Source organism: Chiloscyllium plagiosum, chromosome 26 (assembly GCF_004010195.1).
Source record: "Chiloscyllium plagiosum isolate BGI_BamShark_2017 chromosome 26, ASM401019v2, whole genome shotgun sequence".
NCBI classification, from domain to species: Eukaryota; Metazoa; Chordata; class Chondrichthyes; order Orectolobiformes; family Hemiscylliidae; genus Chiloscyllium; species Chiloscyllium plagiosum.
Genome location: NC_057735.1, coordinates 12,090,230 through 12,113,363, shown reverse-complemented (window position 1 = coordinate 12,113,363; position 23,134 = coordinate 12,090,230). Strand labels below are relative to the sequence as shown.

Genomic DNA, 23,134 nt, shown 5'->3' with positions numbered 1-23,134 from the left:
AACATTATAAAAACCAAAAGGATCAGAAATGTTAACTCTGATTTCTCTTTACAGATGCTGTCAGACCTGCTGAGCTTTTCCAGCAATTTCTGTTTCTCTTTCTAATTTAAACATTATGTAGTGTTACCAGTTCATGACTACTTTGTTTAAAACCGGTGATCATAATTTTTTTTCCCTCCTTTCCTTGCTTTTTCCAGTTTCCAATTCCTTCTTTCCCTTCTCCCAGTGTCCCTGGTCTTTATTTGTGCGTGGGACATGGGCATTGTTGATGAGGCCAGCATTTATTACCTATCTCTAATGTCCGTTGAGAAGGTATTGGTTAGTTGCCTTCTTGAACTACTGCAGAAATGTGGTGTAGGGCACCCAGGATGCTTTTTAATGGCATGGGCTTTCAGAACTTTGTCTTCTCTTTCATCATGTGTCATCTCCTCCTTTGAAATGCTCAGAGCTAGTGAAAGTTATTAAACTGAAAGACCAGATGATTGGGTGCAACAGTTCTGACTGATCGGAATGTGACTTGTGGTCACGCCATTAATTTCCCTGTTCTGAAGTACAGTCTTAAAGCCTGGGCAAGAAATTGGTTAGTTGTGACAATCTGAAGGCGAACCTAGTCACTTTCACCAGATGCATGTACAATGCACCATGTGACAAAGGAGCAGTTGCTCGAATTCAGGGTAGAGAGGAAGCAATAAGCCAAGGGCAGTGTTGGGAATTTTATTTTCAATTCCCTCAAGGGATGTGGCTGGGCTATCTTTATTGCCCTCGGTGAGCTTGGTAGTGGTGAGCTGCCTCTTGAACCACTGCAGTCCATGTGCTGTAGATAGTTTCATAGAGAATTTTACTAATTATTGCATTGATAACTTGTACCCAGTACAAAAAAAAGCCATTCCTATCTAATCTGAGATTGACTCAGCCATTCTCATGTTACTTGTTCAAAGCTATGTAGTTATGTACAGTAGGCTTTCGGTGCATCGAGTGGGTGTTTGATGTAGTGTATCCGATGAGTGAGTATTCGTTCATGCATGGCTCACTCGGAATGATTGGGTCCCTCAGGGTGTTATGATGAAGGCTGGTTTATTTGAAATCTATCCCAAGAGACTATGTTACATTTTAAATCATGCTGTTAAATATTCTTAGTTAGCACATGTTCAGCCAAGAACCTCCAGCCTTTGCAATGATGTGTGAATAGTTAGTATGCTGCAACACAGCAGGGGCTCCTTTGCTCGTGTACAAGATCCGCAGCAACAAAGAGAGTCTCCAGGTAGCAGCTGAAATGTCCCTTTGTGAAATAGGTGTTTTCAATGAACAACTTGGATGACGTGCAGGTGTTCATGCAGGACCAATGGCTAAAGCCAAACTGGACTCTGGGGAAGTCTTGAACCAAGGGGCACGGTTTAATAATTAGGGTTGTCTCTCTTCTAAGTCATAAGTTGAGAAGAAACAGTTTCTCAGATGGTCATTACTCTGAGGAAGTCTCTACTCCTGAGAGCAATGGAGGCTGGGCCATTGAATATGTTCAAGGTTGCCTTAGATTTTTGATTGATAAGGAAATTTAGGGTTATGGAGGGTCAGTCACAAAATGGAGTGGAGGCCATTGTTTTTCTTGGATGATGAGATAGGTTTGAAGGTATGAATGGTCTAATCCTGCTTTTCCTTATGTTCTTGAATTCAGGGAAGACCAAATGAAATAGAGAAGTCAACTTTGAGTTTTTAAAGTGTATATATTATCATAGGAGGGCTGAAGGAATTGAGATCATTGTATTTTCCTTTCCATTGTAATTTCTCATTTGTATTAAAGACAAAATGAAACATTTGCATTCTGAAAGTTTAAAGGAAAATTCTCTTTTGTTTTAGGGTTTCTGCTTGCGTATTTGGTTATAGAAGTGTAGAAACATTGAAAACAATGGGAGCAGAAGTAAGCCATTCCTGCCCTTCATCCTTGCTCTACCATTCAATATGGTCATCGACCGTGTTCCTGATTTCTGCCCTGTGACTTTGAGGTTATTTTGTCCTTTTTTGAGGTCATATAAGGCAGAGATACTGAGCAGTCTACTAAAACCACTAGAGTAAACAGCTTTTGAGACCTTGGCATTTATTAAAGGTAGAACAATAGAAGCAGCCTGGCTGGGTGTGGCCAGCCCTCATAGATCAGATTTCTAGGTTTTAGTTTTAGTTTTTAGGTTTAGCTTCAAGCAGTTACTTGTGATCTTGAAAAAGTGGAAGCTATTCTTTTCCTTTCTCGATTACAGCCAAGATCAGAGGGATCTCTTCCTAGGCTGCTAGACTGCATGTGAGACAAAGTCTGTTTTACTGAATTTGCCTTTTTCCAAACTGTGTTTATGGGCTATTACTTTTTTGGAACAGTTAATTAGTAATCGGTAGTGTATCTATTATTCTGTAAGGAATTGGGAGGTCATGTTGCGACTGTACAGGACAGTGGTTAGGCCACTGTTGGAATATTGCGTGCAAATCTGGTCTCCTTCCTATCGGAAAGATGTTGTGAAACTTGTAAAGGTTCAGAAAAGATTTACAGGGATGTTGCGTGGTACGTGTATGGAATGAGCTGCCAGAGGAAGTGGTGGAGGCTGGTACAACTGCAACGTTTAAAAGGCATTTGGATGGGTATATGAATAGGAAGGTTTGGAGGGATATGGGATGTGTGCTGGCAGGTGGGACTAGATTTGGTTGGTATATCTGGTTGGGATGGACTGGTTGGACTGAAGGTCTGTTTCCATGGTGTACAACTCTATGACTCGAAGTGTTCCAATAGAATTAAGTTATTCTAAATTCCTTTTTCTTTTGGTTGTGCTTTCACTATAGTGATTAAATAAATTGTGTTTTGCTTAACATCGAATAGTTTAATCAGTCACATTACATCTAGAACATGGTACTTCACATTTGCCTTTAAAATAAGGAAAAGTTAGGATTTAGGCTACCTCCTTAAAATATTGGCCTCGTCCATAACACACCATACCCTTTGATCCCCTTAGCCCTAAGAACCAGATCTAGTTCTTTCTTGAAGATCTTCAAAGTTTTGACCTCAACATCTTTGCCATGGCAAAGATATACATTTGGAGGCTTTCTCTTTGGAGGCTTCTTGTTTGCAATTTGCTTAACACCGACAAATAAGTATATGTCAGTAAACAATCTGTATCCGTGTTTCGCAATGCCATGCAATTTCAGGTAATGGCCTCATTGATGTGATTGCTAGACTATGAACTGGAGACCCAGGAAATGTTTGAGGGGCCCAGGTTCAAATCCCTACCAAGGCAGATGGTGGAATTTGAATTGAATAACAGTCTGAAATTAAGAGCCAATGAAGGCCTTGACTATGGTTTTGGGTAAGTACAGTTGTACTTGATGTATGTCCCTTATACAGATTTGTATTCTGGCTATTTTATCTCCGATCTGTTGTCGCCTCCTCTTTCTCCTACAGACTCTACCTTTCTACATAAAGCAATGTGGTTAACTCTTTACAGCCCTCTGAGCAATTAGGGATGGGCAATAAATAATGGCCTGGTCAATGGTATCCGCATCCTATGACTGAACAAGAAAAGGCTGGCATTTTTATGATTGACTGTGGGGGAACATAATTAATTGAAACTTAATTGAAATGTATTTCTGTTCATTTTTCCAGAGTTCCCGTCACTGATGCTTCAAGTTTGTGGGGAAATAAACTTATTTTCCGCTGGAAACATGGTGGGTTTGGGTCAGCTGCTTGGCGATGGACAGTTCTGGATGCTCAGTGCCTGAACATGGAGCGGTTTCACATTAGTACAATGTCAAGGAGAACTCTCCACATTTGTGGTGCTATAAACTGGGAATGCTGCCGAACAGTTGTCAAAGGGGGCGAGAAAATTCTGGACGTGGTCAGAGACGGAGTGCAGAATTAGAGGCGGTATTGTAATGATGGAGAAGCCCCAGTCCAGCATGTTTTTCCACAAACGAAGGTCCCAGTTGTTGTTGCTGAATTCACTGACATGTGGCTTGGAGATGTGTGTGGGAGCCGGAATCACCTTTGTACCCCCACTGCTTCTGGAAGCTGGTGTACAAGAAAAATACATGACTATGGTTTTGGGTAAGTGCATTTGTACAATGTATATTCCTTATACCAATTTGTTTTCTGGTCTGTTTTATTTCTGATATGAGTTTTGACCACCTCCCCTCTGCCGCAGGTACTAATGCTTGTAGATTTTGAGTTACATGTGGGTTGGCAGCTAGCCTTGCTGTTCATTGTGCCACGTGGGTTTCCTGGATGACTGAGGGTAAACTGTATAGGCCAGGTGTTTCCGTTGATATGGTTTTAACGACTTTGTTAAAGGTTTTACATAACCTTGGTGTTATTTTCATGAGAAACTCTAGGTTTTATCAACATCTTGCAGTTTAACCACAAAGACCATTACGGTTGAGCGGTTGAGGCCAAAACGTTGAATTTTTTCAAGAAGATGTTAGGTATCGTTCTTGGGCCTAAAGAGATCAAAATAGTATGAGGAGAAAGCGGGAACATGATACAAAGTTGGATGATCAGCCATGATTTAGTTGAATGGTGGAGTGGGCTCAACAGCCAAATGGCCTATTCCTGCTCCCATTTTGTATGTTTCTCTGAGCCAATCCTGAGCTTGCCAGCCATCATCTCACATTCTCCTGCATGTTTCACTGTGGGCCTGGAGTCACCTGTAGGCCAGACTCAGGTAAGGACAACAGATTTCCTTCTCAAAAATGGAGCAGATAGGCTTATACGTCAATATTATGACCAACTCTCTAAATTCTGAGTTTTATTGATTTTCTAATTTCTTCATCTGCCATGGTGAGATTTGAATACGTGTTCCCAGAGCATTGGTCTGGGCCACTGGCTTTCTAGTCCAGTGACATTACCACTGCGCCGCCACCTCTGCTGAAGGGTCTCTGTGTACTAAGAGGCTTCTGAAGCTTGAATACAATGGCACCATTGATCCTTCACTGAGTCATTGGTGTATGTCTGAGTACTTCATCCAATCACCCTTTGAACAATAGCTAATGCCCCAGCAGTGATGCTGCCTTTCCAACTTGGATTGTGGTACCTGGGGGACATAGTGATAGTTACAAATGTGTCTCTACTTGTGTTATTGGTGGGAGCGGTATGACCTAATATAGAGTTTATTGTACAGTGATAAAGGTGTTAGCTAAAGTCCAGTGTTGACAAAATGGGACATATAAACACAATAACATTGAGATAAATGGCGGTGATTGCAAAACTTGCCTACTAGTCTTTGTGAATACTCACACTTTAAATTCACACACCATCGCAAATTTTTTTCTTTACAATCTGTGTACAACTATGGATAATATTACAGCTCAACACTCGAACAGAGTAAGCACGAGCTGATATTGAAGTTAACTTGTGCAAGAAAGGCTTGCAGGAGGGAAGGAATTTGGTGTAAGACTTCACAACTAACGCTAAAACAAGCTACCGCTTCCAAAGCTCTTCCTTCCCCAGTATGAAAGGGAGATATTAACTTATGATCTGATGATGTTGAAAGAGAGAGAGAGAGAGAAAGAGACTTACTTAAAATATGGAAGTTATTGTAATGGTAAATGGGAAATAAAGTGTAGTTGTGTATGGTCTGATGCATCCTAGGGAACACTCCCCTCTGTAAGTCTGTTTCACTTTGTGTGGCTGGGAATTCACTTCTTCCGTCTGGATGTGTGATGTGGCGATTTTCTGTTCAGCTGGTGTTATGTGGCCCCAAGCCTTTTCTGTCCTGTCTTGCTTTTGAATTAAGAACCTGTTTGAACTGGGTTTATTGCAAGGGGTGCAATTACGATGATTTCTGAAGTTTTAAAATTGTGACTGGCGTAAACATACAGCTGTCATGTGTCCACATCCTTTTTCAGTATTGTTTGGAAATTAAAAAGGAAGAGGAACCTCTCCCACTGCCCTCACTTTTTTCTTTCTTTCTTCCTGAAAAATGTCTGGAATTGACCAGGCTTAAAATTTTTCATGCATTATTATGGCAGTGTCAGCAATGCTGACTGCCTGTTGTCTGGAATCCTGTCTGTCGCAGTTAGTCCAGTTGAAGCACGGGAAATAGTTTGCGTCTCTTAAGTAGCTGCTGGCGAACTTTTTATTTCAGAGGACACAGTAAAAGAAATGCAATCCCAGCCAGCAAGCGAGCTCCCACTTTGCTGTCTCTTTCTTGCAATCCTTCTGCCCCAGTGTAAAGTGCAGGAGATTACAATCTGCCATTCAGACTTTAGCAGCGTTTAATTAAGTGCTAAAAGAGCACCATTTTAGTTTGAATGTACAAAAGAGACTGTCTCTCTGCAAATGGGGCCCCTGCAGATGTGACTGAGGGATGTAGTTGATAAGAGAGTGGTAATTTGATCAGCCATTAATTTTGGTAGCCTCCGTGTCCAAATGCACAGTACAGTATGTGAATCTTTCGTACAATGGCAGGACTGTGCCCACTTCACATCACTGTTATGGATATTAAAGCTTGCTTTCTGCTCCCCAAATTCAACAATATTGCACAGAATTGTAGTAATCTTTCACCACCTTTAAATAGCCCGACTGTAAGTTACTCTGCTAGACCAAACTGCCGTTACATGTGCCTTTATTTGTTGCTGGGCAACAGGATGTTGGCTTGAGGGGTTTGGTTGTCTGCTGAAGTATTAAGTATCCTGTGCCTCAGGCTCTCCATTGACACTAATGTTAGACTAGCATCAGATCCATTACATGACAGCGAATCTCCTAATTTCTGCTAGGTGCAGTGATGTCCAGCATTCAAGATTTGTTTGGCAATAAACTTTTTGTGGCCTAATCATTATTCTTACTACATGAATCATTACTTGAACTCTCAAAATGAACACCAGTGGTGGATTCCAGTCTTGACTTATTCCTTGGCCTTTTCAATGATATTTACTTGCATATGATTTTTAGTCCAGTTGGCTGGACAGCTGGTTTATGGCGTAGAATGATATCAACAGAGTCCATACCAGCCAGGAAAGCCTTGTCTTCTCAACGTTGGCCGTGGCCTGAAGCATGATAACCCTCAGGTTAAACTCACCACCAGCCATCTCTTTCTTTCTTTTCTTTTCTTTCTTTCTTTCCTTTTTCTTTCCTTTCTCTCTTTCTTTCTCTCTTTCTTTCTCTCGCACTCGCGCTCTCTCTCGCACTCGCGCTCTCTCTCGCACTCGCGCTCTCTCTCGCACTCGCGCTCTCTCTCGCACTCGCGCTCTCTCTCGCACTCGCGCTCGCGCTCTCTCTCTCACTCTCTCTCTCTCTGCTTCTCCTTGGCTAAGTATGAGAGACTATTCTTGCAGAAACTGTGGTTTTCTGAATACTTGGCATGTAGCTTTCACTAAACAATATTTACAACTTGGACTAATCGCAGGCATGTGTCATTTCATTCCTAGTGGAACGCTTATTGTGATCCCCTCTCAATGCTTGTTGAACGTAAGTTTTAATTGATGCAATTAGCAGTTCAGTGCTCAACTTAATTTCCAAAATGTACAGCTTTCAAGTATCAATAATACAAAATAAGAACAACAATAGGTTAGTCAGCTGTTGAAGCCTATTCTGTCATTGAGTATTGTGGCTGAACATCGAACCCAGCACCCTGCCCCTGCTTACTTCCAATACACACCTCCACATCGCTCGCACGCGCGCACACACACACACACACGCGCTCTCTCTCGCACTCTCTCTCGCGCTCTCTCTCGCGCTCTCTCGCTCACATACACACACACACACACTCACTCACTCACTCACTCACTCACACACACACACATTCTCTCTCTCTCTCTCACTGCTCCTTCGTCAGGTGGTTGAGGAGGACACAATTGTAAGACGCAGAATTTATAGCAAAAGTTTACAGTGTGATGTAACTGAAATTATACATTGAAAAATACCTTGATCGTTGAGTCTTTCATCTGTTCGAATACCACGATAGTTTCACTTCTTTCATATGTAAATCACAAAATGTGTTTTTAAAAGTTGGAATCCTTTAAGCACTCCACAGATCCAATCCCCATAGCTTTGTTATTAAAGGTAAATGTACAATAAATAGGCCTGACGGTCACGAACTACATTCCTGTTGTATACTTTACTAGGTAGTCTCGATGTCACAATAAGGTAGCTGCAATCAGCCACTGCATCTCTAGTGACTGACAACTGCAGGTATATCCTGGAGGTTTGATTAGATGCTGTATGTACATGAGCCTAGACAAGTGCTAATTAAGGTCTAATAGCATACATCTCTATGACTATGACTCTTAAGTGATAATGGGCATTGCTACAATTTTCAGGTTGCCATCTCTTAGTTTAGATTAGATTAGATTAGATTCCCTATAGTGTGGAAACAGGCCCTTTGGCCCAACAAGTCCACACCGACCCTCCGAAGAGTAACCCGCCCAGATCCATTCCCCTACATTTAGCCCTAACTAACACATCCCTGAACACTGGGCAATTTAGCTTGACCAATTCACCTAACCTGCACCTCTTTGGATTGTGGGAGGAAACCGGAGCACCTGGAGGAAACCCACGCAGACACGGGGAGAACGTACACAGGGAGTTGTTGCCTGACAGTGGGTGTCCCAGTGTGTGGTTGAATGTATGTATAAAGTTCAGCATTCAGAAGGTGAAATTGCCATTGAAATCTAATTTCGTTCATTTCTTCACATATGAATTGTTCTGTTAACATTCTACAGAGGATGACTTTAATGTTTTTACTTTTGGTCCGCAGGTATTGGGCCAGTCCTAGGACTGATATTTGTTCCAATGATTGGTTCGGCAAGTGACCACTGGACAAGTCGCTATGGCCGCCGACGCCCCTTCATTTGGGCACTCTGCTTTGGGGTCCTTCTGAGTCTCTTTGTTATCCCTCACGCCAGCAAGATGGCCACTTTCTTCAGCCTGAACGATTATCCTGTCGATGTGATCTTCCTCATCATTGGGATCTGCATGTTGGACTTTTGTGGCCAAGTCTGTTTCACCCCTCTGGAGGCCCTGCTGTCAGACTTGTTCCATGATGCAGAAGATTGTAGGCAGGCTTTCTCCATGTATTCCTTCATGATCAGCCTGGGGGGTTGCATCGGCTACCTCTTGACAGCAGTGGACTGGAAAAGTACTTTTGTGTCCACTTACCTCGGTGGGCAAGAAGATTGCCTCTTCACACTTCTGGCTGCCATATTTATTTTGTGTGTTCTTGCAACCTTCTTTGTATCTGAGGAAAACTATAGTAATGTGGATGGCCGGGTCGATATTTCACCAAAGGAAGTCATTAAGCCTCTGTCACGGTACTGTTGTTGCTCCACTAGTATGCTTTGGCGAGCAAGGCACTACCTTCTGGTACTGAAGAACTGTTGCACTTTGATCCCCAAACTCTATAACTTGTACTGTCGCATACCCAAGGTGATCCGGCAGCTGGTTGTAGCAGAGTTCTACAGCTGGATGGCTCTCATGACGTTCATGATGTTCTACACAGACTTTGTGGGGGAGGGACTCTACCATGGTATCCCTAATGCTGATCCAGGGAGTGAAGCTAGGCTGCGCTATGATGAAGGTACAGTGACTTTAGCATGAAAGAAATTGTCATTGATTAACAATAATTATCTTGTTGGAATCAACTGAAGGGCACGGGTCTGAGTGAATATATCTGTTTGGCTTCATAAGTTTTAACTTGGAAAAGACAAGTATCTGCAGTAATTCATGTTTTATATATTGACCCAGGTAGATCTTTTTCAAATCGGAACAATCACTAGAGCGCAGCAGATTTTTTTAAAAATCGAGATTTAGAATCTGTTAAATAAAGCCCAAAAGAACTGCGGATGCTGTAAATCAGAAACAGACCCTTCCTCAGAAGGGTCACTCGATCCAAAATGTTAACTCTGATTTCTCTCCACAGATGCTAGCAGAGCTGCTGAGCTTTTCCAGCAATTTCTGTTTGTTTATAATCAGTTTGCCTGTTTTGTCAATGTTACTTGAGAATGTTAGCTAAAATACTGAAAAGATTCGCCCTGCTCCTTTCACCTCGAGGAAGACCCATCTCGATGTATGTGGGGGCCATTTATATAAAATTTACTTCAGGAAGGTGCAGGTGAGTGAGAGGCAAGGGGGGGGTGATAGCCTGGTGGGATTATCGCCAGATCATCAATCTGGAGACCAGGGTTCAAATCCTGCCTTTGGAGGTGGTTGATATTGAATTTGGTACAAATATGGATTTAAGAAATTATGGGGGAAAATCCCATCTGGTTCAATGCCTTTCTTTAGGGAAGGCAACTGCCAACCTTACCTTGCACTAAACACAATAAGCACAATCAAAGACAAATCTTGAAATTTAAAAAAATACTATTCTCAAATCTTTGTAAAAAGCTGCCTCATTTTACAACCTTATGAATGCTATATAAACTTAGTATATCATGCACTGCCTATTGTAGCTTCAAAAACAGAAATTCCACCCCACTTCACACCTATTTATCCAAATAACTGTACAGATGTTGGAAATCTAGAACAAAGAGAGAATAAATTATAATCTCAACAATGTCAATCAATCAAAGCTAACTCTCAACTTCAACCCTCTATAAACAAACCACAGGCTTTGTTGGCGAATCATGGAGCTCAGATGAACATTCATGATGAGGCCATCTGGCAACTGTATCACATGGTTTTTTTACAAGGTGAAAGTTCTTCATTGGTGCTTAAATCTTTCAAACAGCATTAGTGAAATGATGCAGTTCAAGCAATGAATCATACAGCTCATTTACTTTGACAAGATTCGAAGATGCCGGTGTTGGACTGGGGTGTACAAAGTTAAAAATCACACAACACCAGGTTATAGTCCAACAGGTTTAATTGGAAGCACTAGCTTTCGGAGCAACGCTCCTTCATCAGGTGATTGTCAGATTGTCAGGTGATTGTGACAATCACCTGATGAAGGAGCGTCGTTCCGAAAGCTAGTGTGCTTCCAATTAAACCTGTTGGACTATAACCTGGTGTTGTGTGATTTTTACTTTGACAAGTTATTGTATTTTTTCAGTGTGTTGGTTGAATTGTAATTTGGTTTATCAGGCAGACTTATCAATGGCAGCAAATACCCCCTCAGCGGAGATGGCAGGAAGGACAAAAAAATTGGGCGTGACGGCTCCGGAGAGAAACTCCTCCCACTTAGAGTCACAGAGGTGTACAGCACGGAAACAGACCCTTCAGTCCAACTTGTCCATGCCGACCAGATATCCTAAATTAATCTAGTCCCATTTGCCAGCACTTGGCTCATGTCCCTCTAAACCCTTCCTATTCACATACCCATCCACTTCTTGCCACTGCAGTTTAGTTCCGTGCGAGAGCTGCCAATTAAGGCCCTTAAATGGTGAATTAACCTGTATTCCCAGCGATTACAAACCGTGGCTGCTTTCCTAACAAGGAAAACATGGCAATGGGTTGTTTGAGGAAGCAGGGTCTCCTTTAGCCACCAATCTGGGGGCAGGTGCATGCGTGCTGAAAGCCACTCCCATGCCCTTGCCTCTGAGCTGCACTCTCTGCCCGCTGTGCACAGCCTTTGTCATGCAATCCTCAAAAAAAGAGTTTGCTCGTGTAGCACCTCCTGCTGGCACATCCTGAACCTCCAGTGAACGCTCTCTCCAGTAATTGCCTAGCAGCCTTGGCAGGGTGGGAATTCAATGGTGAAGCTCCTGATTAGGCAAGGAATTCACCAAATATCTAATTGGTGTTTGATCCGGTGAGCTTTCTCACCAAAATGGACGGGGAGTATTCACCCTGAAATTTATTCATCCACTTAGTGCACAGTAGACTTTGAGTTACTAGAAGGTACCTTGTTTGAATGTGTTACAGTAAGAACAGAAATAGGGGGCATAAAAATCATATCATCCCCAATATATCCAAAAGGAACTTCAGAAGAAACTTTGCCTAAAAAAGAAGTTGTAACTAAGTGGAACTTGTTACTTCAGAGGTAAGTTGAGTCAGATAACACATAAATGTAAGAGGCAGCTAGGTGGCACATGAGGGAGAAAGGAATAGAAGATATCTTAACAAGTATTCGATAGAGAAGGATGTGAGAAGTTTAATGTGGAACATGAACATCGACGGACAGGTTAATCTGTTATAATGTGCATTTCGTCAACGTGAATTCTCTGTAACACAATTGACAAACTGGGGACACTTTTTAAAAGTGCAAACTTTTAAAATGTGTGACAGGAATGTGATTACAGCGCCAACACTTTAAACACTGTTTCGAAAGCATGAGTTTTCTACAACATGGGGTTGAACAAGCACACACCCATCACGTTATAAAATAACTGACTATAGTCTTTGGGCCCTCCTATGTAAACGCAAACTTGAGTAAGGACAAGATCAGGTGTGGCTGTAATGCCATCAGTTCCTTACAGGACAAAACAAATTACCAACAGCATGAAAACTGGCAACTCAAGCCAAGTATTGCAGAGCTGTGAATACCAACAATAATACTCCAGAAAAGTAGCATAATTGACAAAATGTTATGGGCACAACATTGTGGGGTGTGGGAAGAACCAGTGGAGTTGGGGGGTATTTGTTAAATTGTGGGCCGATGCTGTTTATCAAATTGCCTCCTAGTGTGGAAAAGGTAGCTAAAGATTCAGATTTTTCTTACTTGCAGGCTCTAAACAAAAATAAACATTCAGAAGAGTGCACAACATGTCCTAGCTTGTTTCAGAATCCTCATAATTCTCAACTTATGCATTCAATGCTTCTTTACACCACAAACCTCTTTCCACTGGCTTCATTCCAGATAGCACGACCTGGCTTTGCATCAGACGGACCAAAGGTCTCAGAAATATTAATCTTCCTTTCTCCCCCTAATTTCCTCACATATGGGCTGACATGTTGGTACATGGAAGGATTAGCTGCTGATTGGAGTTATTTTTTTCCTGTGTGAGTGGGTGTGTGTGTGTTTAATGTAGAGATGCGGAGTTTTCTTTCCAGAAATCCAGGTACACTAAGACACCAAACTCAACAGCCTGCCCACTGCAGCAGTTCCTAATTCCTACTGAAGATATTTTTCTAATCAACCTATTCAGCGGTATTATGACAGACCTCTGGAGCAGGTGGGATTTGAACCTGGGTCTCCTGCCTCAGAGACACTAACGCTGCACCATAAATCTACATTATAAACAGGTGCTAAGCCCAGTTCAAGTAGGAGAAAGTGAGGACTGCTGATGCTGGAAATCAGAGCTGAAAAGCGCAGCAGGTCAGGCAGCATCCAAGGAGCAGGAGAATCCTGCTTATGCCCGAAACGTCGATTCTCCTGCTTCTTGGATGCTGTCTGACCTGCTGCACTTTTCCAGCAACACATTTTCAGCCCAGTTCAAGTACGGAATTGTTTAGCCAGCCTCCATGATACCAAATAAAGGTAATATATGAATTATATCACTGGACGGAGGGTAATAACACATTTTGTTTGCATCCAAAAATTTATTTTCTCAGAGCTTCATGTGAAATAATATGAACCGATGAAGGGTCACTGGATTCGAAACATTGACTCTGTTTTCTCGACACAGATGCAGCCCAGACCTGCTGAGTTTCTCCAGCAATTTCTTCATTTGTTTTCTTCAGGTCTGCAGTTCTTTGTTTTATACTAATCTAGAACTATTGAAAAACAGTTCTATTTAAAACACCCATTTAAAACATAGATGTGAATTATTTTTCTCCCGGGGAGTAACTGTTTTCCTGAAAAATTCACGGAAGCAGAGTCTTTGAAAATATTTAATGCAAAACTGGATAGAGTCTGAGTAAGCGAGAGGGTGAAAGGTTATCAGGGGAAGGTGGGAACTTGGATTAGCAGTTATAATCAGACCATAATCTTACTAAATAGTGTAGCAGGCTCAAGGGGCCAAATGGCCTATAACATTCCATGTTCATATGGGTGAAATTAACCAGTATCTAGTGCCTCATGGGTAGAAAGTAAATATGTTTCAATATTAATTATGAGAATGGAATTGAGTTTACCTGGATAGACTTAGTTGAATATCATCAATATAGATTCAACTGTTTCAACGTGATTGGCAAGCCATATTACCACTGATGGCACAGTCAAGGCAAAGTTGGTCATATCCCTTGGAAAACTGGGGAATAATTGGAGGCATGTTGGTTGGGTACCTGGAGGAGAATGGGTGGGCAATGGAAGACTAATATCCATGGTGTTATCAGTGAAGATTATCAATTACTTATTATGAGCCCACCAATGGATATCTGTGCCAGAGGATGATGGAAAAGGGAGAAATGGAGAATTTGGAATAAATCTTTTATGAATGTGGGGTGGGCTAGCATTCATTGTCTAGGTGGCAGTGAGCTGTCTTTGTGAGCTATTGCAGTCCATCTGGTGCAGGTGCACCCACAGTGCCATGGGGAAATGAATTCTAGGATTGTAAAGGAGTAGCAATATATTTGCAAGTCAGGATGGACTGCAGGAAAGGGAGCTTACAGGTGATGTTCAGATGTGCCTGCTGCCCTTGTCCTTCTAGATGGTAAAGGGCATGGGTTTGGAAGTATTGCCAATGGAGCCTTGGTAAGTTGCTGCAGTGCATCTTGTAAAATGTGCACATGACAGCTGTTGTGTGTCAGTGATGGGTGATCCAACAATCAAATAGGCTGCTTTGCCCTTGATGCTGTCCAGCTTCTTGAATATTGTTGGAGCTGCACTCATCCAGGTAAGTGGCTGTATTCCATCACCCTCCTGACTTAGACTCATAGATTCATGCAGTACAGAAGAGGCCTTCAACCCATTGAGTCTGCAGCAGAGTCTACATTAGTTCCATTCTCCAGCACTTGGCCCATTGCCTTGAATGTTATGACATTTCCAGTGCTCGTCCAAACATTTTTTAAAGGTTGTGAGGTTTCCCGCCTCAACTATCCTCCAAGGCAGTACATTCCAGATTTCCACCACCATCTGTGTAAATAAAAACTTTCCTCAAATCCACTCTAAACCTCTTGTCTTCCTCCTTTAACGATATGTCCCCTTGTTACTAACTCTTCAACTATGGGTAACCGCTGCATTTTATCCGCGTTGTGCAAGCCCCTCGTAATCTTTTATACCTCAATTGGGTCCCCTTTCATCATTCCGTGCTCTAATGAAAACAATCCAAACTTATCCAGCCTTTCTTCATAGCTAAACTGCTCCATCCAAGCCACATCCTGGTGAATCTCCTCTGCACCCCTGCCAGGGCAACCACCTCCTTGCAATAGTGCAGTTCTGGTCTCTGAACTAAGTACTCCAGCTGTGGCTGAACCAAAGTTATGCCTTATAGATAATGGTTAGGTTTTGGGGGAGCAGGAGGTCGGTTACTTGCAACAGAATTTCTAGCTGTTGACCTGCTTTTGTAGCCACAGAATTTAAATTACTAGTGCAGTTTGCTTTCTGGTTAATGGTAACCCCCAGGGTGTGGAGAATTCAGTGATGGTAATAACATTGATTGTCAAGGGGTGATCGTTTGGTTCTATCTCATTGAGATAATTATAGCCGGCCATTTGTTGGTTCAAATGTTCCTTGCCACATATCAGTCCAAGCTTGAATGTTTTCCAAGGCTTCCTGCACATAGATACTGATTTGTTTCAGGAGGGGCATATTATTTAAAATAACTTCACCAAAAATGAGGAAAAAGAAATCTTCCAATTTCCCTTTAGGGATTAGATTAGATTCCCTATGGTGTGGAAACAGGCCCTTCAGCCCAACAAGTCCACACCGACCCTCTGAAGAGTAACCCACCCAGACCTACTTCCCTCTGACTAATGCACCTAACACTATGGGCAATTTACAATGGTCAATTCACCTAACCTGCACATCTTTGGACTGTGGGAAGAAACAGGAGCACCCGGAGGAAACCCACACAGACACTGGGAGAATGTGCAAACTCCACACAGACAGTCGCCCAAGGCTGGAATCTAACCTGGGTCCCTGGTGCTGTGAGGCTGTAGTGCTAACCACTGAGCCACCATGCTGCCCTGGGCAGTGTATACAAAGGACAGGGATGTGACAAAGTGCATTCATTACCCTAGGTATTTAGTTTTAAAATTTACTTTCTTGGAAAGTTTATTAAAGGACTTTATAAAGCAATTCAAATTTGACATTACATAATAGGCATATAGATCAGATTCCTTCAATACAGAACATAGATTCCTCAGTTCACTTTCTGTTCCAGGTGATATTTTCAATGTGCATTTACATGTCAGGTCAAACATTTGCTCATGTGTCCAGTTCATGGGGCTTAAGCATATTCCAGCTACTCATTGTGGGGCTATATGAGGGCTGTTCTGAAGAAAGGTCACTGGACATGAAACATTAACTCTGCTTTCTCTCCAAAGATGCTGCCAGACTCACTGAGTTTCTCCATCAATTTCTATTTTTGTTTCAGATCTTCAGCATCCGCAGTTGTTTGTTGTATTGTATTATGGGTGATAAATATTGCCCTGTAGTCAGTGACACTCTCATCCCATGAACAAATAAAAATGTCAAAAGTACACACCATTATGGTGCTAGGTTACTGCTGTTACCCTGTAATGGTGGGAGTGAGCTCATGCGCAGGATCAGTGGGTAATAAAACCAGCATCTGAAGGTTCGCCATGATCCTGCTAGCAATTTCCGAGAAAAGGCAAAACTCCGTAAATGTCTGAGTTCGTCATGAACATGTACGTGAGCACGGACTGGAATTCATCAAAGGATTCATCTACCAGCAGAGCAATCTGGAAACTTGTAATTATTGATAGAGAAGAATCACTTGGAAAGTCTTTTTTGGAATATCTAGGATGGCTATAATCTCCAGGATTATGCAGTATTAGAGTTTAGTTGGTAACAGATGAAATCAAAATAACTGGTTGGAGAGAAAAATCCAAACCATGCTGCAGATTGTGAACTGTCAGGTTGGTCTCCAAGTATGTTTTATGAGTTTTTTTTGTAAATGCAAACCCACATCTTAAGACCATAAGACATTAGAACAAAATTAGGCTACTGAGCCCATCAAGTCTGCTCTGCCATTCAACGAGATTATGGCTGATCTGTAATCTTTACTTTCCTCCCTTTTCCTGATAACCCTTGACCCCTTTACTGATTAAAAGTCTGTCCACCTCAACCTTGAATACTGTTAATGGCACAGCCTCAGCAGCCTTCTGCAGTAAAGAATTCCAAGATCCATAATCCATTAAGAGAAGAAATTCCTCTTTGTCTCTGACTTAAATGTGTGACCACTTCCTCTGACCAAGACACTTTTTCTTTTATCTTCTTTCCTATAGGTGTTCGAATGGGCAGTATGGGTCTTTTCCTGCAGTGTGCATTCTCAATTTTTTGTTCAGCAATAATGGACAGACTGGTGAAGGGGTTTGGTACCAAAGTAGTTTACCTCGCCAGCATAGCATTTTTTACATTTTCTGCCTTCATCATGTGCCTTTCGAAGAGTGTGATCCTGGTGACAGTGATGTCTGCACTAACAGGGTTTACATATTCAACTCTACAGATTTTACCCTACACATTGAACTCCCTTTATCATAAGGAAAAACAGGTTTGTGAGCAATATTTTGTCAAACTACCACTTGAAGTTTACACATTAGTATTGTTGAACACCTTTTTTGTTTTCTTCAATTAAGTACGTTTAAGTAAGATGTGAGTCGAAAAGTGTGGTGCTGGCAAAGCACAGGAGGAGAATTGACATTTTGGGCATAAGCCCTTCATCAGAAGATTTCTGATGAAGGACTCATGACTGCAACGTTGACTCTCCTGCTCCTCTGATGCTGCCTGACCTGCTGTACTTTTCCAGTGCCACACTTTGAGACTCTGACCTACACCATCTGCAGTCCTCACTTTCTCCTAAATCAGATGTGAGTCTATTAATGGTAGAGAATACATGTTTTATTTTACAATTTACTGTTGTAGTTAATGATTCTTGTATGTTAAATCTTGCGTGAAATAGATTTATAAAGCCTACAGTATGTGCAGTTGTGATTATATTTACACTTTGGGTTGGTCATTCTTTCAAGTGTGTAAAATATCTGAGCTCAGTAACTTAGAACTTGGTGAGTCCAAATGTCCCTCACAAATAGCAATTTTGTTCACATTTCCCTTACATCCAATGTGTGACATTTCACAAAATCTCTGTTGTATAGTATTCTAAATGTTAAAATACAACTTCATTTAAGAAGAATTGAGTTGACCTGTCCTTTATTGAAAACGTTAATTTTAGTTGGGATTATTTTTCTGTAATCTAACACAATCCCTGTATTTGTCATCTCATCATGTGGTTTAACTCTCATTATAGAATTGCCACTCCACCAAATAGTGTTTAATTAAAAGTCTATCTTTGATTTTGCACCATTTTGTATCAATCAAACCAGATGCTTCCCTTTGCAAAACAAACAGTTTTTCCTGCACGTACAATTGACTGAAGTTCTCTGCAGTATGAACCGGTGTGATTTTTAATTATTTTGTGCAAAGTGGATAAATTAGATATTGCTTGAAGATCAATTTTGGATCAATAACCCAGTGAAATTCATAGAGCATTCTCACTAAGCAGACAAAGGCTGGAAGTTGCTATTGCTACACTCTCTAAAGAGAAAGAAGTGTAATATTAGCAGACTTTAGAACAGTCTGCCATATTCCGTACACTACATTGTGACCACTTCAGTATAACCTCTCAGAGAGCTGTGTATGAAGTTGATGCACAAGTCGTAGGTTAGAGTTTGGAGAATTAACACTAATTTCTTCTTCAAACAAAGTGCACTATTTATTCTTGAGATCAGCAGCTGTTTTAGTTCCATCCCCTGTTTGCTAACAGGGAGAGGACTTGAATCAGAGATTAAATTTCTTTGATTAACTGTAGTATATTTTTCAATTGAATGTGGATCTTAGTTATTTAATATATGCCTTGAAGTGATATGGACATGGAATATTGAAAATACTCTAAACAGTAGAATGCCCAGATTAGTACCAGCCAGGAGACGATCCAACTACAGATTATAGATTTTAGGTAATTTGTGGCCCCCAGTCAAATTATTGATTCTAATTTCAGGGAGATTATTCAATCATATAACTGGTAATGAGTATCAGGCAATATTGTCTGCAAGAATGCTCCTAGGAATGAGATACTTCAGTAATGAAGATAGTTTGGAGAAGTTGGGACTGTTCTGCTTAAAGAGAAGGCTAAGAGGAAATTGGATAGATGTTTTTGAACTTGTGACGCGGCTGGTCAGAGTGGATGGGGAGAAACTGTCTCCAATCAGAAAAGGATTACAAACGAGAAGGGATAGATTTTGAAGCAATTTACAAAAGAAGCAAATGTGATGCGGGGTGAAAAATCTTTTTTTCTCACAATAGGTAAGTTAGCCTCTGGATTGCACTGCCTGGAGTTCAATTGAGTCATTCAGAATTGCATGAGATGATTATTTGAATGGCAGCAATATGCAGCATTACGAAGAAAAGGCAGGAGAATGGCACCAAGTTACCATGCTCACTTGGAGACTTAGTGCTGACACGATGGACTGAATGGCCTCCTTTGGCATCAGAGTAATTCTGTGACTCTGTCAATACGTGAAAACAGACAGCAGCAATTTGGATTTATATAGCACCTTTGACGTAGCAAAATAATTTAAAGTACTCCCAAGGATCATTATCAGATAAAATTAGGCATTGTCGGTTATTAGGATAGGTGGCGGATGATCAGAGTTTTTAAGAAATGTCAAAGAAAGCTGCAGACAGAGGTAGAGAGCTTTAGACAGAATATGCTTAGAGGTTAAACTGCTGAAGGTGTGACCACCAATCCTGGGCTGATTGATTAAAACCATCATGAAACGAGGGATGTAGATGTGGCTATAATTAATGAAGCACTAATTATAGGGAGGTTTATGACTCAAAAAGGTTATCAGAACTACAGAAAACAAGTTCACATTGTGGTACAAGCCCTTCAAGATGTCTTCTGAGGCATCCCGTCAGAAGCCATCTGCTACCTTTCTCTTTCAGGCATAGAGTGAGTTGAATTGACTTTCATTTTTGATTTCCAGTATTTGACACCTATCTGCTGTTGTACTCCATTGCTAATCTATGTTCTTATGCTTCTGTTCTATTCACCTTCCCGTTTTCAGGTATATTTTTGCAAGCACAAGTTTACTGAACTCGAAGATGGCAATTGCCAGATTGAGAAAAAGGCATCTTCGCAAAATGGAATCTTGAATCATAAGTCATATAATCAAAATGGAAATTTAATTACAACTGCTCCTCTACTGTCTTCCAAAGGTCCTCTGCCAGAGAGAAGCAGCATCTCTCAAAATCGTGGATCTCAGTGTGAGGTCATCATGCCTGCTGGATCTACTGACAGTGAACAATCTATGGGGAGAGGGATTTGCCTTGACCTAGCTATTCTGGACAGTGCCTTCCTTCTTTCTCAGGTCATTCCCTCACTACTCATGGGAACAATTGTTCAGTTTACACAGACAGTAACTGCTTACATGATCTCCGCGGCCTTCTTTGGGACGGTGGCTATTTATTTTGCAACCAAAATAGTTTTTGATAAAAATGATTTGGAAAAGTATTTAGTGTGATGTAATGAAGGGTTTCTGCTATGGGGTGGTGTAACAGTTGGAGGTGAGTGATATTGAGATCTATGGCAATATTATAAGCACAATAGTTGTCAATTAAGATCAGGATTCTTCAAAATTCTGAAGCACTCCTTGGTTCATTGATTATGCTATTGCTCGATAACTTTGAAGTCTGACATGAATCTATTTCACTGACTGGAGACCATATGGCTTCCATTTGGTGTCGATGCACAAACATCTGCTGCTTATCAACTCCTGATTTCTAAATGAATCCATTTATACACTTCAAAGCATCTAATCTATTTTACACCACCCTGATTTGGATTTTAAAGACATTTTAATTGCTGACCTGTGTAGTTTACAGAAAGCATTAAAGACTTGTTTCTTGATGTATCATCAAAAACAGTTTACTTATCCAAAATTTGAGTCTACAATTGTTCTTTTAAAAAAAAAAGGTACCAAAGCTTATATTCTGAGGATACAATTATGCTACTGTTCCACAAGACGGATGAAGGGAAAAGCTATTGGATTCCCACAGGCAAGCTCCATCACTGCACACCATCAAACCACCTGATCTTAACTTTATTGCAGCCATACTCCAGATTCCAGCTGCATGGGTCATAAGGATGAGGGATGTTGTGGTCAATCTGACCCATCTGCCCATGGAATTAAACTCCTGCCCTCTCCTCCATGGTAGCGGGTAACTTGCCCAAGTGCAATATTGATGCCACTGGCATCTTCAAAGGCCTACATTGGGAACGGGTCCAAACGAATGTAGCAGTAAAAGAGGTGTATGCAAGTATTGAACTAAACGTCTGGTATTGGATTTTATCGGTGTGTGGGAAAGGGATGACAATGTTATTTTATTGCCTCCTATTTTAAACTCTTATTTAAGACAGTACCACATCCTCTAGGTGAACTTGGATACGCCTTTGCTTGGTGATTAAATTGTTTTGTTTGCACTTTGAACAGCAAGGTACTTTTTAATTCTTAGTGTTGTCAAATGGTGCATTGTGTTGACCCCTTGCCCACAGGTTTCATACCTTCATTTGCCAATGACTCTCAGATGTGTCATCCAGCAACTGCTTAGAAGGAAGAGTGAAAATAGAGGGGAAAGTAATCCCCAGCATCCCGTCATGCACCTCAGTCGACTTGTCGTGGGCAACATAACTGAAGGCATTACAACTGTAAGCCTAGGTCACCTTAGGAAAGGAGTTGGGAAGAAGGAGAGCAGAGAAACTACACTCTTTCTCCTTCACGTTTCTTTCTCTTGCAGAGGGTAAGATAAAAAGTTGCAGCAATAGCTTCTACTGACATGCATTTTTGTATCAGGCTTTTACCCCTATGTTCAATTACTCACTATCTGGAATGATCTCTGTAAGATCCCAACCTTTTCCAAAGCCACAGGGCTGCTTCATCAGATTTGTGGCCTGGATATATCTTTCGCCTTGCTGATCTTCACCTTCAGAGCTATCTTCCTTTGATAGGTTTGTCCAGCCTGACAATCATTTTAGACTTCATGCACTTAGCGGGGTGATATCCCCTATCAACCAGACAAAACTGCGAACAGCCTCACTTAGTTTAGCTCATCAGCTAAAGTTAAGTACCAGGATGTGCCTGCTGATTTGCATTACCAGCTGCTTGGAGGCATGAATGAGAGTGGGGGATACTGCAGGACACAAATTCTGAACCAGAGTGTGCGGCTGACAACGACTGAGGTTCTTTCCTGTCCCAGAAACCCCCCATTTAACCCAGAAATTGAAACAATATATTGTTTTGATTGTGCAAACACCCTGAATTTACCTTGTCCATAACTCAAGACAGTCTTCGTGAACACGAGTTGTACTTTGAGTGAGGAGGATAAAAAATTTGAGATGAAAAATCAGATGAAAGTTGATGAAAGTCCATGTTGATTAAAGAAAGTGTCCTGTTGATGTGCCAAATATCCTGAATGTTTAATCATTAATTGCATAATCGTAACACTATGCCATAATCTTCTGACTTGATTTATAAATCACTCCAATCTCGGCAGGGATTCATTGTCAGTAAAATGTGCTTTGCTTAACCATTTCTTCAGCTCTTTAATGCCATGGATAGGAGCATTGTTATAGTTCAGTGTATGGTTTGATTCTGGCACGTTACCGTAAATCCTCTGCGTGTACAACATCACGAAGCGCAAATTCGCCTATTCGCACTAAAAAAATAACAAAAATCAATGTCCGTGGGCAAAAATCCCATATCTGTAACATTTTTGCCATTTTTACCTACACTTGCTAATATAAGCAATCATGGAGGTTCTTGAGAACAGAATCCTCGTGGATACAGAGGAATGACGGTAGATGGTTTGAAACGGACCTAGTGCCCTAAACTGCAGACAGGGACATGCATCTTTGGAAAGATCAGCAATCCTCAACATTTAAAGCTTTGGAAGCTCAAGTTTAGTTACAGCATTTCACTCTTGCGTTGCTTTTAGGACATAGATATGAAACCTTGGTGTTGACTGGTGTCACAATCCTGTGTACACTGAGGTACACTGTGTACACATTACAGTAGGCACTTCAGACAGAAATGTTTTCAAGGTATCAATGT

The 23,134-nt window shown here is 41.3% G+C and overlaps 1 protein-coding gene across 5 annotated transcripts in view; it reads left to right on the top strand.

Annotated features, from left to right (window-relative positions):
• Positions 1 to 21,514, top strand: part of slc45a3 (solute carrier family 45 member 3) — a 128,764-nt gene extending 107,250 nt beyond the window's left edge. For 4 of the 5 annotated variants that reach the window (XM_043716509.1, XM_043716511.1, XM_043716513.1 and 1 more), the window contains exons 2-5: positions 3,638 to 4,078; positions 8,724 to 9,542; positions 17,255 to 17,520; positions 20,093 to 21,514. In XM_043716509.1, the coding sequence (XP_043572444.1) occupies positions 3,907 to 4,078; positions 8,724 to 9,542; positions 17,255 to 17,520; positions 20,093 to 20,548 (1,713 nt within the window). In that variant the 5' untranslated portion in view covers positions 3,638 to 3,906 and the 3' untranslated portion in view covers positions 20,549 to 21,514. Of the gene's footprint in view, positions 1 to 3,237; positions 3,342 to 3,637; positions 4,079 to 8,723; positions 9,543 to 17,254; positions 17,521 to 20,092 lie in introns of those variants that run through there. The other variant, XM_043716510.1, reaches the window with a different exon arrangement.
• Positions 21,515 to 23,134: the final 1,620 nt, after the last annotated feature.